The following is a 16,645-nucleotide window of genomic DNA, read 5'->3' on the forward strand; positions in this document are numbered from 1 at the left end:
GCAGCTGTAAAACCATCACTTCATCTCACTCTGATTTCATAGTTAAATAATAGAGAAACTGATAATATTTATAAATTTATCTGTACTGTACAGACTGAGGCGGCACGGCGGTCGAGTGGTTGGCGCGCAGACCTCACAGCTAGGAGACACAAGTTCAATCCCACCCTCGGCCATCTCTGTGTGGAGTTTGCAAGTTCTCTCAGTGCATGCGTGGGTTTTTCTCCAGGTACTCCGGTTTCCTCCCACATTCCGAAAACATTCATTGCTGGAGCCTATCCCAGCTGTCTTTGGGCGAAAGGCGGGGTACACCCTGGACTGGTGGCCAGCCAATCACAGGGCACATATAGACAACCATTCACACTCACATTCATACCTATGGACAATTTGGAGTCGCTAATTAACCTAGCATGTTTTTGGAATGTGGGAGGAAACCGGAGTACCCGGAGAAAACCTGGAGCAAACTCCACACAGAGATGGCCGAGGGTGGGATTACATTCTGAAACATGCTAGGTTAATTAGCGACTCTAAATTGTCCATAGGTATGAATGAGAGTGTGAATGGTTGTTTGTCTATATGTACCCTGTGATTGGCTGGCGACCAGTCCAGGGTGTACCCTGCCTCTCACCTGAAGACAGCTGGGATAGGCTCCAGCACCCTCATGAGGATAAGCGGTACAAAAGCGGTACAAAATGAATGAATGAATGTACAGACTAAAAATGCAACAAAATGGAGAGCATACAATCATATTCAAAAGTCAAATTGCATGTTGAGTACTACAAATGTGTACATGTTGGTAGGTCTGCATTGAAATGAAAGCCTGACAGTTCCCCTGAGAGAAGCACTGCTTTTAAATGCAAGTAAATACTTGCAAGCAAACACTAGTCACGGACTTCTGAACATATAATTCCAATAATTACACATCATTACGAGGCTCGAAAACCGCTGACACAAACGCCTCACCTGGCCATACAGAGAACCTTGACGCCGACATGTCATTTTGGGCGCACCCTCACTCAATAACAGCTTGACAGCATACTGAATATTGGGTATTATCACTATGTGTGCACAGATTTTATACACATAACAGCAACAAAACTAACACAAAAATAATTCCACAAACATAGTGAAGTTTCTTCAGCTGTGAAATATACCATCATAAAGCAATAAACTGTTATCAGCAGGTTGAAATATAATATTCCGACAAGCTATATTGTTATCCTGTTAACATAGCAACGCGTATACTGAACCGCAAAGTAGCAACGCATATCGTAGTAAGGAATTGAGCACAAAAAAATAAAATAAACAAAAAAATACATTTAAGTCAGCTAAAATGAATGGTTGGTTAGCTGTGGCTTTGTTAGCTTAACGTCAAAGCTTGGCTACCGTGAGGAGGAGGAGTAAAAGAGGGGGATATATGGCTTCTCAGCGGAATTCTCGCTTAAAAAAAGTGCTTTGGTGGCAAAAAACATTCATAACCAGCTTGGTAAAATGTATAAATATAATAAGAAAACGTACAAAACGAAAGGGAATCCCATTTACTGCGGCTGTGTAATTAGTAGCATTTTGTCGATGAGGAGGCTAAAGGTAAGCTAGTACCTTGTACTTCACTCAAATGTACCGCAAAGCACGGCGCCGTGTAACCGTTACAAGATAAATAGTATATACATGTTTACCTTTTTACTGCGTGGATGGTCGTCGTCGTGGGTGATATATATCTTTATCTTTATCGCCTCTTACTAAAAGCAGCACTCCGACACAAGTTGTCCCTGGCTGAGGGGGGGGGGGAGAAAAAAAAATTGCAGCTCAACACCTTCTTTTTCCAACTCTGCTCGTTACGCACGACTCGACGTCAGCGTCTGCATTTCATCTCCGGTCTTCCACTTGCAACGACTTTTTTTTGGTCAAGCGCTGGTTATTAACCGCGACTAATAAGTCATCCTGGTTGGTTTTCTCATTTTTTTTTAACATGGCATTTTCTCCGGAGTAGCTCAACGCCTTCTTGGGTGGTTGTTATGGCCCAATCGTTGCCCTTTTTCAAGCAAGACCATAACATCAAGTACAGCTTCCTGGTTTGTGTTTCAAAATAAAATCACGTCTGTAGCTATTGTCTGGTAGACGCGAAAACGCGTCTATTAATGATTCAGCTTAAAAATAAAATTAGAGATTGAAGAAAATATGTTTTAAAAAAACGGGGAATAGACGGTTACTCAACATGGTTTCGTTTTATTTTATCTTGTAACTCACTCGACTTCCTATATTTTGTCCACCTTGACGCATGCATGAACGTAGTCAGTAGGCAGTCAGCACGCAGCCAGGTTGCTCAAATATAAAGCAACGCGCGCCCTCTAGCGCATATAACTCGATAACAATGGTAGTTTTACGGTTTAAGTGCACATATTTTACTTTGTAATAATACCAAATATATATATATATATATATATATAATTCAGATTAATTGTTAGTGTGAGAGTAAATGTATCTTGTCAATGGAAAAAAAATCACAACACTAATACTAATAATATAATTGAATGCAGTTTGATGTATACAGTTTTAGAATACAGTTTGATATATTCAATTTTAGAATATTTGTGGATTTGATTTGGATTTGTGGACACAAATTAGCAATATATTTTATTCTTACAAAACACATTTTCGTTGTCAAGTCATTTATTGACTGTAGACTGTATAGACTTTATAGACTGTAGTTCGTCTGACATCCGGCAGGGTGCGACAAAAACACACATTATTTAGCCTTCCAATGCATTAACGTTTAATATCCAAAATACTTCAACAATTGGTATTTTTCTCTGTATTGGTTCCTCCAATGAGAGCCATCAAACAAATCCAAAACAATCACAACGTATTAAAAGATTTAAGTGAATATAAGTATATATTTTAGACTGTATGCACGGTTAGAGAAAATCCAAAATAAATGTGAATTATTACCATAACAAAAGCTTGACTGCAATAATTATAAGTTGTTACATCCATGTAGATATTTGCTGCTTAATTTTTTTGTAAATAAAGATTTTTCAACCTTATTGTTTATTTATTCTCAACATGTTACATCCTGCCTCCTCTTCTTGTCTTGATGAGAAATTACCCAGAATATTTATTTACACATGGCTGTGGAACTGGCTCCTCCCAGGAAGAGACTTTTGGGAATTACATACAAGTGTCTCACGGGAAGTGAGAAGGAATGTCAAGAGCAACACTTTGTCCCAGTAGAGGAGAGTGACCTGAGCTTTGCAGAAGGATGTTCTCCATCCTAAAAGCACGTTCACTGAGCAGCTCCACGCTGATGAAAGCGTTCCAGCAAGATTACAGGCCTATCATTCAGAGTAAACCACCTAAAGACAAGATCGGGACCGTGGTAGGAATCTTTGTTGTTGTTGGAGTAGATTCTATGCAAGTCTCATAACGTTGTGGCCTTATGTGCTATACGTGCTTTTAGTGTCGCCTGTATCTTTAATGCTAATGAGCTGTCGCTGTTTACATATAAACTTTATCTCTGTACTTGTCTAACATAATAGCTTCCATATTTGACGTATTTATAAGCAGTACCTGCTTATCGGCTTGCTTATTAGACTGCTTTTGCCCTATTATATAAAATTTGTTAGATTTTTTTTGTAAAAATAAAATAAAATCAATAAAAAATATCAAATAATTTTTTGTAAAAAAAAACAAATCAATAATTTTTTTAAAAAATCAATAAAAAATATAAAATATAAAATGCCCCCCTAAAAACGCCACTGACCATAGCTACCATAGATATGTCAGCTATAGTGCTAACAACATTCCAGTCATTATTATTACTATCATCATTATTCTTCTTCTGATTATTACTAGTAGTAGGCTAGTATTAGCCTGCTTATTTGTTTGCTTATTAGACTGCTTTTGCCCTATTATATAAAATTTGTTCATTTTTTTAGTAAAAAATAAAATAAAATCAATAAAAAAATATCAAATAATTTTTTGTAAAAAAATCAAAAAAATATTTTTAAATCAATAAAAAATATAAAATTATTTAGGGGGGGCTAAAAACGCCACTGACCATAGCTACCATATATATGTCAGCTATAGTGCTAACAACATTCCGGTCACATTTTAATAGCAATATCATGCTAGGTTAGCCTATTTGCTGATGGAAAACAAATGGATGAACCTAAAAAAAAAATAAAAAATATAAAAGATAGTTGTCAGAGCTTCAGGCTTAATTTTAAGATGTGTAGTGAAGCCTGCCCATGAGGAAAAAATAGTTTTCCTTGACGTCATGAGAACCAGCAGAGCAACCAAATGAGGAACATGCTTGATTTTTCTCAGTTTTTTTGCAGTCAAAAAGATTTTTATAACATAATTAATTTTCATAACAGGGGACCTTGAACTCGGAGGCAAACAAACACAACACAAACTAAAGTCAGTCAGTGCACTTTATGGTCCCTGGTGGAAGGAAGTCGAGCGAAATGCGCTCCCCTGCTATCTCACAGAGTGTAAGTGGGGGTATGTTTTATTCATTTATTATCCATAAGTCAGTTTGAGGCGAAGGGATCCTATGATGGAAGTGAAACATAACGGCCACTTGTTTACGCCGCAATAAATGCGCTAATTTGTCCTCAGGGACCTGCACTAGTCTAGCCCGTGTCAGCGATACAGTACATTCCCGCTTTTTGCTCAAGGGTTCCATTCCGGGCCCACTAGCCAATGGCAAAAATCCAAAACCTCCTGCTATCTCGATTTTGACATGCTCCTTTAATTTTGGATCAACATTTACAATAAGAGGGACTGTTCAAATGTTTGTTTTTCAAATTACTGTTCAATTATTATTATCGCCATGAATTAATGATAATAATGATCGATCACAGCGGCACGGTGGATGAGTGGTTAGTGCGCAGACCTCACAGCTAGGAGACCCGAGTTCAATTCCACTCTCGGCCATCTCTGTGTGGAGTTTTGTGTGGGTTTTCTCCGGGTACTCCGGTTTCCTCCCACTTTCCAAAAAAAACATGCTAGGTTAATTAGCGACTCCAAATTGTCCATAGGTATGAATGTGAGTGTGAATGGTTGTTTGTCTATATGTGCCCTGTGATTGGCTGGCCACCAGTCCAGGGTGTACTCTGCCTCTTGCCCAAAAGACAGCTGGGATAGGCTCCAGCACCCCCGTGACCCTCGTGAGGAAAAGCGGAAGAAAATGAATGAATGAATAATAAGGGATGAAACAGGTTGTACGGCGGATGAGTGGTTAGTGCACAGGCCTCACAGCTAGGAGACATGAGTTGAATTCCACCCTCATCCATCTCTGTGTGGAGTTTGCATGTTCTCCCCGTGCATGCGTGGGTTTTCTCCAGGTACTCCGGTTTCCTCCCACTTTCCAAAAAAAACATGCTAGGTTAATTAGCGACTCCAAATTGTCCATAGGTATGAATGTGAGTGTGAATGGTTGTTTGTCTATATGTGCCCTGTGATTGGCTGGCCACCAGTCCAGGGTGTACCCCGCCTCTCGCACAAAGACAGCTAGGATAGGCTCCAGCACCCCCGCGACACTTGGTAGAAAAATTAATGAATGATCGATCACTCGGAAAACTTTCTCCATCTTCCAGAATCTGCACCTATTCCTGTTGTATTTCCTTGGATTTGAGCTTCCCGCTAAAACGGTCTGTTTTAATTGATTCCACTCCAGGCACGGCCACTCCGCTGTGATTGGTCACTCCAAAAACTACTTCAGTGAGCACTGTGGTTGATTCCATCTCCGTGGACGAACAGCCTATGCAACGTTTATGCACCTGGCGGATATTTCACGTTCATGTTTACAAAACCAGGGCTTGGGGGAGGGCATATCACGCCTACAGCCACGCCCATAAGGAAACCAGCTCCTTAAATTTCCTATAAATGAAGAATTAATATTGCCTTTTTTTCCATAGCAATCTGTCTTCGCCATGTGTGTGTTTGCTGTGACGCTCTTGGCCCCAGCCGGATGGATCTTACACCATATTCCAGACTACCGCCAAAGACCACCTGCACAACGCTGACTGCTGACCCCCTTTTGGGTCAGGTGGTCTACAAGCATTTTAACAATGACAATGTATTTTGTCATGTTGCCTTTTTAAACCACCGCAATGGAATTGAAATAAAACAGTCAAGATGTGATTGACGTGTAGACAATCATCTTTCATTGAAAAGGTTTGGAATGAATATGGATATGAATGAATGTAGTAGACATTCACAAAAATCCAAAAACCAAATAAGGAACAAGAACCGGAATATAACTTTCCCACTTTTGGACAAATTTAGTAGAGATACTCAATTGTTTTAGTCCACCATTAAATATACACAAGTACACAGTGATCAATTATATAATAATCATTATTATATTATTAATTAGCCTATTATTATTACTATCATGATTATTTCTCTTCTGATTATTACTACTACTACTACTACTAGTAGTAGTAGTAGTAGGCTAGTAACTTGCTTATTAGCCTGATTTTGCCCTATTATATGAAATTTGTAAGATTTATTTTTTGTAAAAAATAAATAAATAATATCAATAATTTTTTTAAAAAAATCTATTAATTCCATCAATTATTTTAATTAAATATATTAATATAATATATAAATAGTATATACATATAATATAATATATAATTAATATGCTATTAATAAAATATAATAATCATTATTATATTATTAATTAGCCTATTATTATTACTATCATCATTATTATTCTTCTGATTATTACTACTACTCCTACTATTACTGCTAGTAGTAGTAGTAGTAGTAGGCTAGTATTAGCCTGCTTATTGACTTGCTTATTAGCCTGATTTTGCCCTATTATATGAAATTTGTAAGATTTTTTTGGGTAAAAAATAAATAAATAAATAATATAAAAAAAATGTAAAAAAAAATCAATTAATTCAATCAATTAATTTTAATTAAATATATTAACATATAAAATAATATATAATATATTATTAATAGATATATAATATAATTAATATACTATTAATAAAATATAATAATCATTATTATATTATTAATTAGCCTATTATTATTACTATCATCATTATTATTCTTCTGATTATTACTACTACTACTACTACTACTAGTAGTAGTAGTAGTAGTAGTAGTAGTAGTAGTAGTAGTAGTAGGCTAGTATTAGCCTGCTTATTGACTTGCTTATTAGCCTGATTTTGTCTGTTTTTTTTTGTACAAAATAAAATAATAAAAAAATAGAGTTTTTTGTAATAAATAAATAAATAATATCAATAAAAATGTAAAAAAAATTAATTCAATCAATTAATTTAAATTATATATATATATAATATATAATGAATATACTATTAATAAAATAGGCCTAATGACGCCACTGCAGGCTACATACATCCAACCAAAGTATTTATTAAGCTTATACAACAACCATCTGTTGAACGTTTGGCAATGTACATACAAGTACTACAGTACCCGGCAATGTACATACAGTACTACTACACCTACACATGGAAGGAATAAAAATAATTGAGTCCAAAACCTCACAGTATTCCAACTCTATTAAATCATTCCAACCATGTTTTTAAAAAGGGTTTGATGTTGGATTTGAATGACAACGTGTCAACGCAGGATGAGTCCATTTGGGAAAAAAAAGGTGTGTTTGCGGGAGCCGCACAACACGCTTTTCTCTCTTCTTTTTTCACTCCCACGCAAAAAGGAATCACATTATTATAATCGAAATTATAATTTTACGAGAGCGGTGTTGTTTTTTTTTTTTTTTTTTAATATGGCTAAAAGCAGGCGGGAAAAGCGACCAAAAATAGTGCACAAATCCACGGTGTGCAATGGTACAATCAAGCCAAGAGAGAGAGAGAGAGAGAGAGAGAGAGGAGGAGAGAGAGAGTGTTCACTTTTCCACCACGGAGGGACACACACACACACACACACACACATAACGAGGAAGGGGGGGTAAAAAATTGCCAAAACAATTTGACAGTGTGGCTTTTATGTCTCCACAAGTGTCTCCGCAATGTCCACCAAGGCAGAGCAATGTAAGTATTTGCTTATTATTTTTTTAAAATTATTTATCATTTTCTTCGGAGGGGGGGGGGGGGGACTGAAAGCAATAGAGCGAATGAGGGAGGGGGGAGCTGTCCTTGGTGATGATGAGAGGATCTCGGTTGCCAAGGCACCTTGCAACACGTCCTTACACTGCAGAGAAAGGCTGGAGGACTCGGTGTGTGTGTTTCCTTTTCCTTTTCCTTCCTTCCTTCCTTACGCCTCCTGCGCATTTCTTTGCGTCTTACAATAACCCCGTCGATTATTTTCATGTTTTTTTTTAAATTATTGATTGCTAAATATAAATTTAACACACACGCAAATCCGAAAATGCTGCATGCTTGTCAAGGTCGACCCGGTGGATTCTTCCCTTCAGCAATATGGTGGCATTAAGATTGGTCATTAATATGCCGGAATATCCTGAAGCCTTTTTATTATTTTTTTTTTGCATTTGAACACGTGGGAAACTACTGTATTTATGCATAATATCATATATTCATATACATTTATTTAATTAACATTCATTCATTCATTTTCTACCGCTTTTCCTCACGAGGGTCGCTGGAGCCTATCCCAGCTGTCTTCAGGGCGAGAGGCCGGGGTACATTCTGGACTGGTGGCCAGCCAATCACAGGGCACATATAGACAAACAACCATTCACACTCACATTCATACCTATGGACAATTTGGAGTCGCTAATTAACCTAGCATGTTTTTTGGGGGGGAATTTGAAAACCCACGCATGCACGGGGGAGAACATGCAAACTCCACACAGATATGCCCGAGGGTGGAATTGAACCCTGGTCTCCTAGCTGTGAGGTCTGCGCGCTAACCACTAGACCACTTGATGTTAAGTGGTTAAAAGTTGTGCTGATGATTCTGATTAGTGGTCAGTGATGTCATGTGTTCATAGTGTGTTTATATACTATTATTGATACTTAGCATGGAATTGGATACTGTAAATTTCCCATAGGTTAATGTTTGTTTGTCTATATGTGCCCTGATGTTCAACCCCAAGCTTGAAAGTCATCTGGGATAGACTCCAGCTCACTTGTGAGTCCGAAAAGGATAATAAATTAATAATCAGGCATTAGGTACAGACATACTATATATTCATTCATTCATTTTGAGGCGGTGCTGGAGCCTATCCCAGTTGTCTTTGGGCGAGAGGCGGGGTACAACCTGGACTGGTGGCCAGCCAATCACAGGGCACATATAGACAAACAACCATTCACACTCACATTCATACCTATGGACAATTTGGAGTCGCTAATTAACCTAGCATGTTTTTGGAATGTGGGAGGAAACGGGGAATGATGAGGAGAACATTTAAACTCCACACAGAGATGACCGAGGGTGGAATTGAACTTGGGTCTTTTAGCTGTGAGGCCTGTGTGCTAACCACTCGTTCACTATGCAGCCCCTCTAGGAAAACATTAATTCATTCATTCATTCATTTTCTACCGCTTATCCTCACGAGGGTCACATGGGGGGGGCTGGAGCCTATCCCAGCTGTCTTCAGGGCGAGAAGCGGGGTACAACCTGGACTGGTGGCCAGCCAATCACAGGGCACATATAGACAAACAACCATTCACACTCACATTCATACCTATGGACAATTTGGAGTCGCTAATTAACCTAGCATGTTTTTGGAGACCCGGGTTCAATTCCACCCTCGGCCATCTCTGTGTGGAGTTTGCATGTTCTCCCCGTGCATGCGTGGGTTTTCTCCGGGTACTCCGGTTTCCTCCCACATTCCAAAAACATGCTAGGTCAATTAGCGAGTGGAACCCTATAATGACTTACTATTTACTAGTGGAGACCTGGGTTTGAATGAGTTCGAGTACATGGGTTTCTAAATTGTCCATAGGTATGAATGTGAGTGTGAATGGTTGTTTGTCTATATGTGCCCTGTGATTGGCTGGCCACCAGTCCAGGGTGTACCCCGCCTCTCGCCCGAAGACAGCTGGGATAGGCTCCAGCATACCCCCTGCGACTTTCGTGAGGATAAGCGATTTTGGAATGTGGGAGTACCCGGAGAAAACCCATGCATGCACGGTGAGAACATGCAAACTCCACACAGAGATAGCCGATTGAACTTGGGTCTCCTAGCGGTCCTAACCACTTATCCACTGTGCAGCCACATACTATCCAGTGTTATGTTAAAAAAGTATTGAAAATGACGCCAAAAACAGTTAAACCAGAAAGGTGTTGTTGTGAATACCTACTTCATTCAAGTATAAATGGAGTAGAACCCTATAATGACTTACTATTCACTAGAGGAGACCTGGGTTCGAATCCCTGCTTGGGAATCTATGTGTGGAGTTTGCGTACGTGGGTTTCTAAATTATCCATATAGATATGAATGTGAGTGTGAATGGTTGTTTGTCTATATGTGCCCTGTGATTGGCTGGCCACCAGTCCAAGGATATACTCCACCTCTCGCTTTAAGTCAGCTGGGATAGGCTCCAGCATCCCCAGTGACCTTAGTGAGGATAAAAAAATGTATGTATGAGTGTATAAATACAGCATAATAACACAACACAATATTAGTATATGAATACTTGAAGCTCAGCGTTACCACAATGATAATGTGGTAATATTGTACCTCAATATTAAGCATAAATACAGCTGGATTTCTTATTTTAGTCATAGTACGGTGACCATACTCACTAAATCACTCAAATATTTAACGCCATGCAGTAGTGGAATGAAATCCTAATTAAAGTCCTATTTAGTGTATAATGAAGTATATGAATCTAAAGCATAGTACATTGAAAAACAATTGAAAGACTGAATAGGCAAGTAGTGCTCCATTTTGTTTACTGCTGGAAGCGTCGGGCTAGCGCCTTCCCTCCGGCTTCCTGTAACCTCGTAGAAAGAGCGAGAAAGGTCACATGAAGATGAAAACACAGCCTCTCTTTTTTTTTTTTGAATTAGGGCAAATATATGAAACATTACAGTGTATTTCTTACATCAATCAAAATATAACTTTCCATTATTTACATTTGTATTCAACTATCTGATCACTTTCTCTTGTTATTATTATCATTCATTCATTTTCTACCGCTTTTCCTCACGAGGGTCGCAAGGGGTGCTGGAGCCTATCCCAGCTGTCTTCGGGCGAAAGGCGAGGTACACCCTGGACTGGTGGCCAGCCAATCACAGGGCACATATAGACAAACAACCATTCACACTCACATTCATACCTATGGACAATTTGGAGTCGCTAATTAACCTAGCATGTTTTTGGAATGTGGGAGGGTGGAATTGAACTTGGGTCTTTTAGCTGTGAGGCCTGTGTGCTAACCACTCGTTCACTATGCAGCCCCTCTAGGAAAACATTAATTCATTCATTCATTCATTTTCTACCGCTTATCCTCACAAGGGTCACATGGGGGGGGGGGGCTGGAGCCTATCCCAGCTGTCTTCAGGGCGAGAAGCGGGGTACAACCTGGACTGGTGGCCAGCCAATCACAGGGCACATATAGACAAACAACCATTCACACTCACATTCATACCTATGGACAATTTGGAGTCGCTAATTAACCTAGCATGTTTTTGGAATGTGGCTGCACGGCGGCTGAGACCTCACAGCTAGGAGACCCGGGTTCAATTCCACCCTCGGCCATCTCTGTGTGGAGTTTGTATGTTCTCCCCGTGCATGCGTGGGTTTTCTCCGGGTACTCCGGTTTCCTCCCACATTCCAAAAACATGCTAGGTCAATTAGCGAGTGGAACCCTATAATGACTTACTATTTACTAGTGGAGACCTGGGTTTGAATCCCTGCTTGGGAATCTATGTGTGGAGTTCGAGTACATGGGTTTCTAAATTGTCCATAGGTATGAATGTGAGTGTGAATGGTTGTTTGTCTATATGTGCCCTGTGATTGGCTGGCCACCAATCCAAGGTGTACCCCGCCTCTCGCCCGAAGACAGCTGGGATAGGCTCCAGCATACCCCCTGCGACTTTCGTGAGGATAAGCGATTTTGGAATGTGGGAGTACCCGGAGAAAACCCATGCATGCACGGTGAGAACATGCAAACTCCACACAGAGATGGCCGATTGAACTTGGGTCTCCTAGCGGTCCTAACCACTTAACCACTGTGCAGCCACATACTATCCAGTGTTATGTTAAAAAAGTATTGAAAATGACGCCAAAAACAGTTAAACCAGAAAGGTGTTGTTGTGAATACTTACTTCATTCAAGTATAAATGGAGTAGAACCCTATAATGGCTTACTATTCACTAGAGGAGACCTGGGTTCGAATCCCTGCTTGGGAATCTATGTGTGGAGTTTGAGTACGTGGGTTTCTAAATTATCCATATAGATATGAATGTGAGTGTGAATGGTTGTTTGTCTATATGTGCCCTGTGATTGGCTGGCCACCAGTCCAAGGATATACTCCACCTCTCGCTTTAAGTCAGCTGGGATAGGCTCCAGCATCCCCAGTGACCTTAGTGAGGATAAAAAAATGTATGTATGAGTGTATAAATACAGCATAACAACACAACACAATATTAGTATATGAATACTTGATGCTCAGCGTTACCACAATGATAATGTGGTAATATTGTACCTCAATATTAAGCATAAATACAGCTGGATTTCTTATTTTAGTCACAGTACGGTGACCATACTCACTAAATCACTCAAATATTTAACGCCATGCAGTAGTGGAATGAAATCCTAATTAAAGTCCTATTTAGTGTATAATGAAGTATATGAATCTAAAGCATAGTACATTGAAAAACAATTGAAAGACTGAATAGGCAACTAGTGCTCCATTTTGTTTACTGCTGGAAGCGTCGGGCTAGCGCCTTCCCTCCGGCTTCCTGTAACCTCGTAGAAAGAGCGAGAAAGGTCACATGAAGATGAAAACACAGCCTCTTTTTTTTTTTTTTTTGAATTAGGGCAAATATATGAAACATTACAGTGTATTTCTTACATCAATCAAAATATAACTTTCCATTATTTACATTTGTATTCAACTATCTGATCACTTTCTCTTGTTATTATTATCATTCATTCATTTTCTACCGCTTTTCCTCACGAGGGTCGCGAGGGGTGCTGGAGCCTATCCCAGCTGTCTTCGGGCGAAAGGCGAGGTACACCCTGGACTGGTGGCCAGCCAATCACAGGGCACATATAGACAAACAACCATTCACACTCACATTCATACCTATGGACAATTTGGAGTCGCTAATTAACCTAGCATGTTTTTGGAATGTGGGAGGAAACCGGAGTACCCGGAGAAAACCCACGCAGAGATGGATTAGGGTGGAATTGAACTCAGGTCTTCTAGGTGTGAGGCCTGCGCACTAACCACTCATCCGCCGTACAGCCTGTTTCATCCCTTATTATTCATTCATTTTCTATCGCTTATCCTCACTAGGGTTTCGAGTATAATGGAGCCTATCCCAGCTGTCTTTGGGCGAGAGGCGGGGTACACCCTGGACTGGTGGCCAGCCAATCACAGGGCACATATAGACAAACAACCATTCACACTCACATTCATACCTATGGACAATTTGGAGTCGCTAATTAACCTAGCATGTTTTTGGAATGTGGGAGGAAACCGGAGTACCCGGAGAAAACCCACGCATGCACGGGGAGAACATGCAAACTCCACACAGAGATGGCCGAGGGTGGGGAAAGACAAAATAAGAAGCCAAAAAGTTACCACTTCCACACAAAACAGGAGGAGAACTCATTCATTCATTCATTTTCTACCGCTTATCCTCACGAGGGTTGCGAGGGGTGCTGGAGCCTATCCCAGCTGTTTTCAGGCGAGAGGCGGGGTACCCCCTGGACTGGTGGCCAGCCAATCACAGGGCACATATAGACAAACAACCATTCACACTCACATTCATACCTATGGACAATTTGGAGTCGCTAATTAACCTAGCATGTTTTTGGAATGTGGGAGGAAACCGGAGTACCCGGAGAAAACCCACGCATGCACGGGGAGAACATGCAAACTCCACACAGAGATGGATGAGGGTGGAATTGAACTTGGGTCTCCTAGCTGCGAGGCCTGCGTTCTAACCACATTAAAAAAAATTTTTTTTCATTCATTTTCTACCACTTATCCTCACGAGGGTCGCGGGGGGTGCTGGAGCCTATCCCAGCTGTCTTCGGGCGAGAGGCGGGGTACACCCTGGACTGGTGGCCAGCCAATCACAGGGCACATATAGACAAACAACCATTCACACTCACATTCATACGTATGGACAATTTGGAGTTGCTAATTAACCTAGCATGTTTTTGGAATGTGGGAGGAAACCGGAGTACCCGGAGAACATGCAAACTCCACAAAAAGATGGCCGAGGGTGGAATTGAACCCTGGTCTCCTAGCTGTGAGGTCTGCGCGCTAACCACTCACCCACCGTGCCGGCCCTTATTATTCATTCATTTTCTACCGCTTATCCTCACGAGGGTCGCGGGGGGGTGCTGGAGCCTATCCCAGCTGTCTTCAGGCGAGAGGCGGGGTACACCCTGGACTGGTGTCCAGCCAATCACAGGGCACATATAGACAAACAACCATTCACACTCACATACATACCTATGGACTAATCTTGTGCATTAAAAAAACAAGGTTCTCGATCTTGTGCTCAAACCCATTTCAAACCATTGTTCATATAACATTTAAAAATGTGATAATATCTCTCGATTGTTAACCGGCTTGTTATTCTGCTCTTTATTTTGTCCCTAGTTGCTTCTAAGATACGATACTTGCAAGAGTATCACAACCGCGTACAACACAATATTTACCCAGTACCCAGTGGAACTGACATTGCAAACACACTGAAATACTTTTCCCAAACCCTGCTCAGGTAAGTACACTGTTCTGGAGACAACAGGTAACATATTTTTAAAATGTTTGATATCTTTTAGTCTCCTATATGGTCAGATATATATATATATATATTTTTAGGGGTTAAAAATGACACCGTTAACTTTAATGTGAATTTAGGTGGAAAAGAAGTAGTTAGAATAAGAGCTGCCGGTATATTGATTCAGTGGTCAGCTGCTGGTTGAACGCTTTTGTAGTGTGGCCCGATGTGCTCCTCCCCGAGGGGCCGACGAAGGGCGGCTCCATGGTTGCAGGGGGGGGGGGGGGTCAGCCTGCTCTCCCACGGGTGCGGTGAAGGCTGAGGAAGAACATGTTATTTTTTCCCTCTCCACATCAGAGCTGTCATTCCTTATGGAATGATAGCATATTTCTGAATTTTATGGAGAAATTATCTTTGCTTATTTTAGAAAAATAGAGGGATTATTGTAGGCTCATACTTTATTATTAATTTGGGATTATTTTAGATTATTATTTTATTTATAATATGAGTGACCACAAAGATTCTGCAACCATGACAATACAATGTTGGTTGTTGCATATTCATATTCTACTTTCCTCAGAAGCATATTAAACAATATTTCTATTTTTAAAAAAATACTAATCTGACCAATATATTAGCAAAATATGTGATTATGCTTAGAAATGACAGCTTAGGTCTGGACAGTGAATGTCACGTGTGTGTATCAGTGCATTTCTACATGTGTTTTATGTGTATATGTTTGTACCTTTTTCGTGTGTGTGTGTGTGTGTGTGTGTGTCTCTGCGTGCACAAGTCCAGTGTATGCGTGCGAGTGCGTCTGCGTGTCGTTCACGGTTCAAATCAATGATGTATTTTAGATGAGAAATGGGCAGTGAAAAAGTCAGAGGTACAATGCAATCTGTGTATTGTCTTGATTATGTAACAGAGACTTACAGTGGATGTAGAAAGTCAATGCACTGCTTTTCAATTATTAATATTATTATTATTATTATGATGGGGAGGGGTTGGGGAGACCACAATTAATTATTTCTAAACATTTTTGTATGGACGTTGCATGTTCGATCTGTGTTTATGCGTATTTTCCTTAGGTATATTGAATTCATTGGAGATTCTAAATTGTCCATAAGTATGAATGTGAGGGGGTGCTGGAGCCTATCCCAGCTGTCTTGGGGAAAGAGGTGGGGTACACAACCTGGACTGGTCGCCAGCCAATCACACGGCACATATAGACAAACAACCATTCACACTCACATTCATACCTATGGACAATTTGGAGTCGCTAATTAACCTAGCATGTTTTTTGGAATGTGGCTGCAGACCTCACAGCTAGGAGACTCAAGTTCAATTCCACCCTCGGACATCTCTGTGTGGAGTTTGCATGTTCTCCCCGTGCATGTGTGGGTTTTTTTCCGGGTACTCCGGTTTCCTCCCACATTATTCCAAAAACATGCTAGGTTAATTAGCGACTCCAAATTGTCCATTGTCCAGTTCACAGTTCCACATGTCCAAAAGGAGTAGGAAGAAGCAAAGCTTATTAAATCCTACCCCTCCATCTGGTACTTTTACAATCAGTAACTGTTACATTTGTTCACTTCCTGCTTTCCTAATATAATTTAAGTTTTTTTTTATTTTTTTTTTATTTAATTAAACTAATATTTTCATTCATTTTCTACCGCTTTTTTTGTTTTTAATTTTTATTATTTACATATTTTTTTTAATAGTTTTATTTCATTTGAACATGCATCAGATTACAATTGAATGCATC

The 16,645-nt window shown here is 40.0% G+C and overlaps 2 protein-coding genes across 4 annotated transcripts in view; one reads left to right on the forward strand and one right to left on the reverse strand.

Moving 5' to 3' along the window:
• The window catches only part of btbd7 (BTB (POZ) domain containing 7), a 31,005-nt gene extending 28,970 nt beyond the window's left edge, over positions 1–2,035 (reverse strand). For 2 of the 3 annotated variants that reach the window (XM_078796233.1, XM_078796232.1), the window contains exon 1: positions 1,674–2,035. The gene's annotated coding sequence lies outside the window, so the exon portion shown is untranslated. The remainder of the gene's footprint in view (positions 1–1,673) is intronic. The other variant, XM_058090732.2, reaches the window with a different exon arrangement.
• Positions 2,036–7,893: 5,858 nt separating this feature from the next.
• unc79 (unc-79 homolog, NALCN channel complex subunit) overlaps positions 7,894–16,645 on the forward strand; it is a 64,365-nt gene continuing 55,613 nt past the window's right edge. Inside the window, exons 1-2 of the mRNA XM_078796231.1 lie at positions 7,894–8,036; positions 14,760–14,880. Of these exons, the coding sequence (XP_078652357.1) occupies positions 8,015–8,036; positions 14,760–14,880 (143 nt within the window). The 5' untranslated portion in view covers positions 7,894–8,014. The remainder of the gene's footprint in view (positions 8,037–14,759; positions 14,881–16,645) is intronic.

This window comes from Doryrhamphus excisus, linkage group LG14, assembly GCF_037039965.1.
Source record: "Doryrhamphus excisus strain RoL-2023G ecotype Guam linkage group LG14, RoL_Dexc_Guam_v1.1, whole genome shotgun sequence".
Taxonomy (NCBI): Eukaryota; Metazoa; Chordata; class Actinopteri; order Syngnathiformes; family Syngnathidae; genus Doryrhamphus; species Doryrhamphus excisus.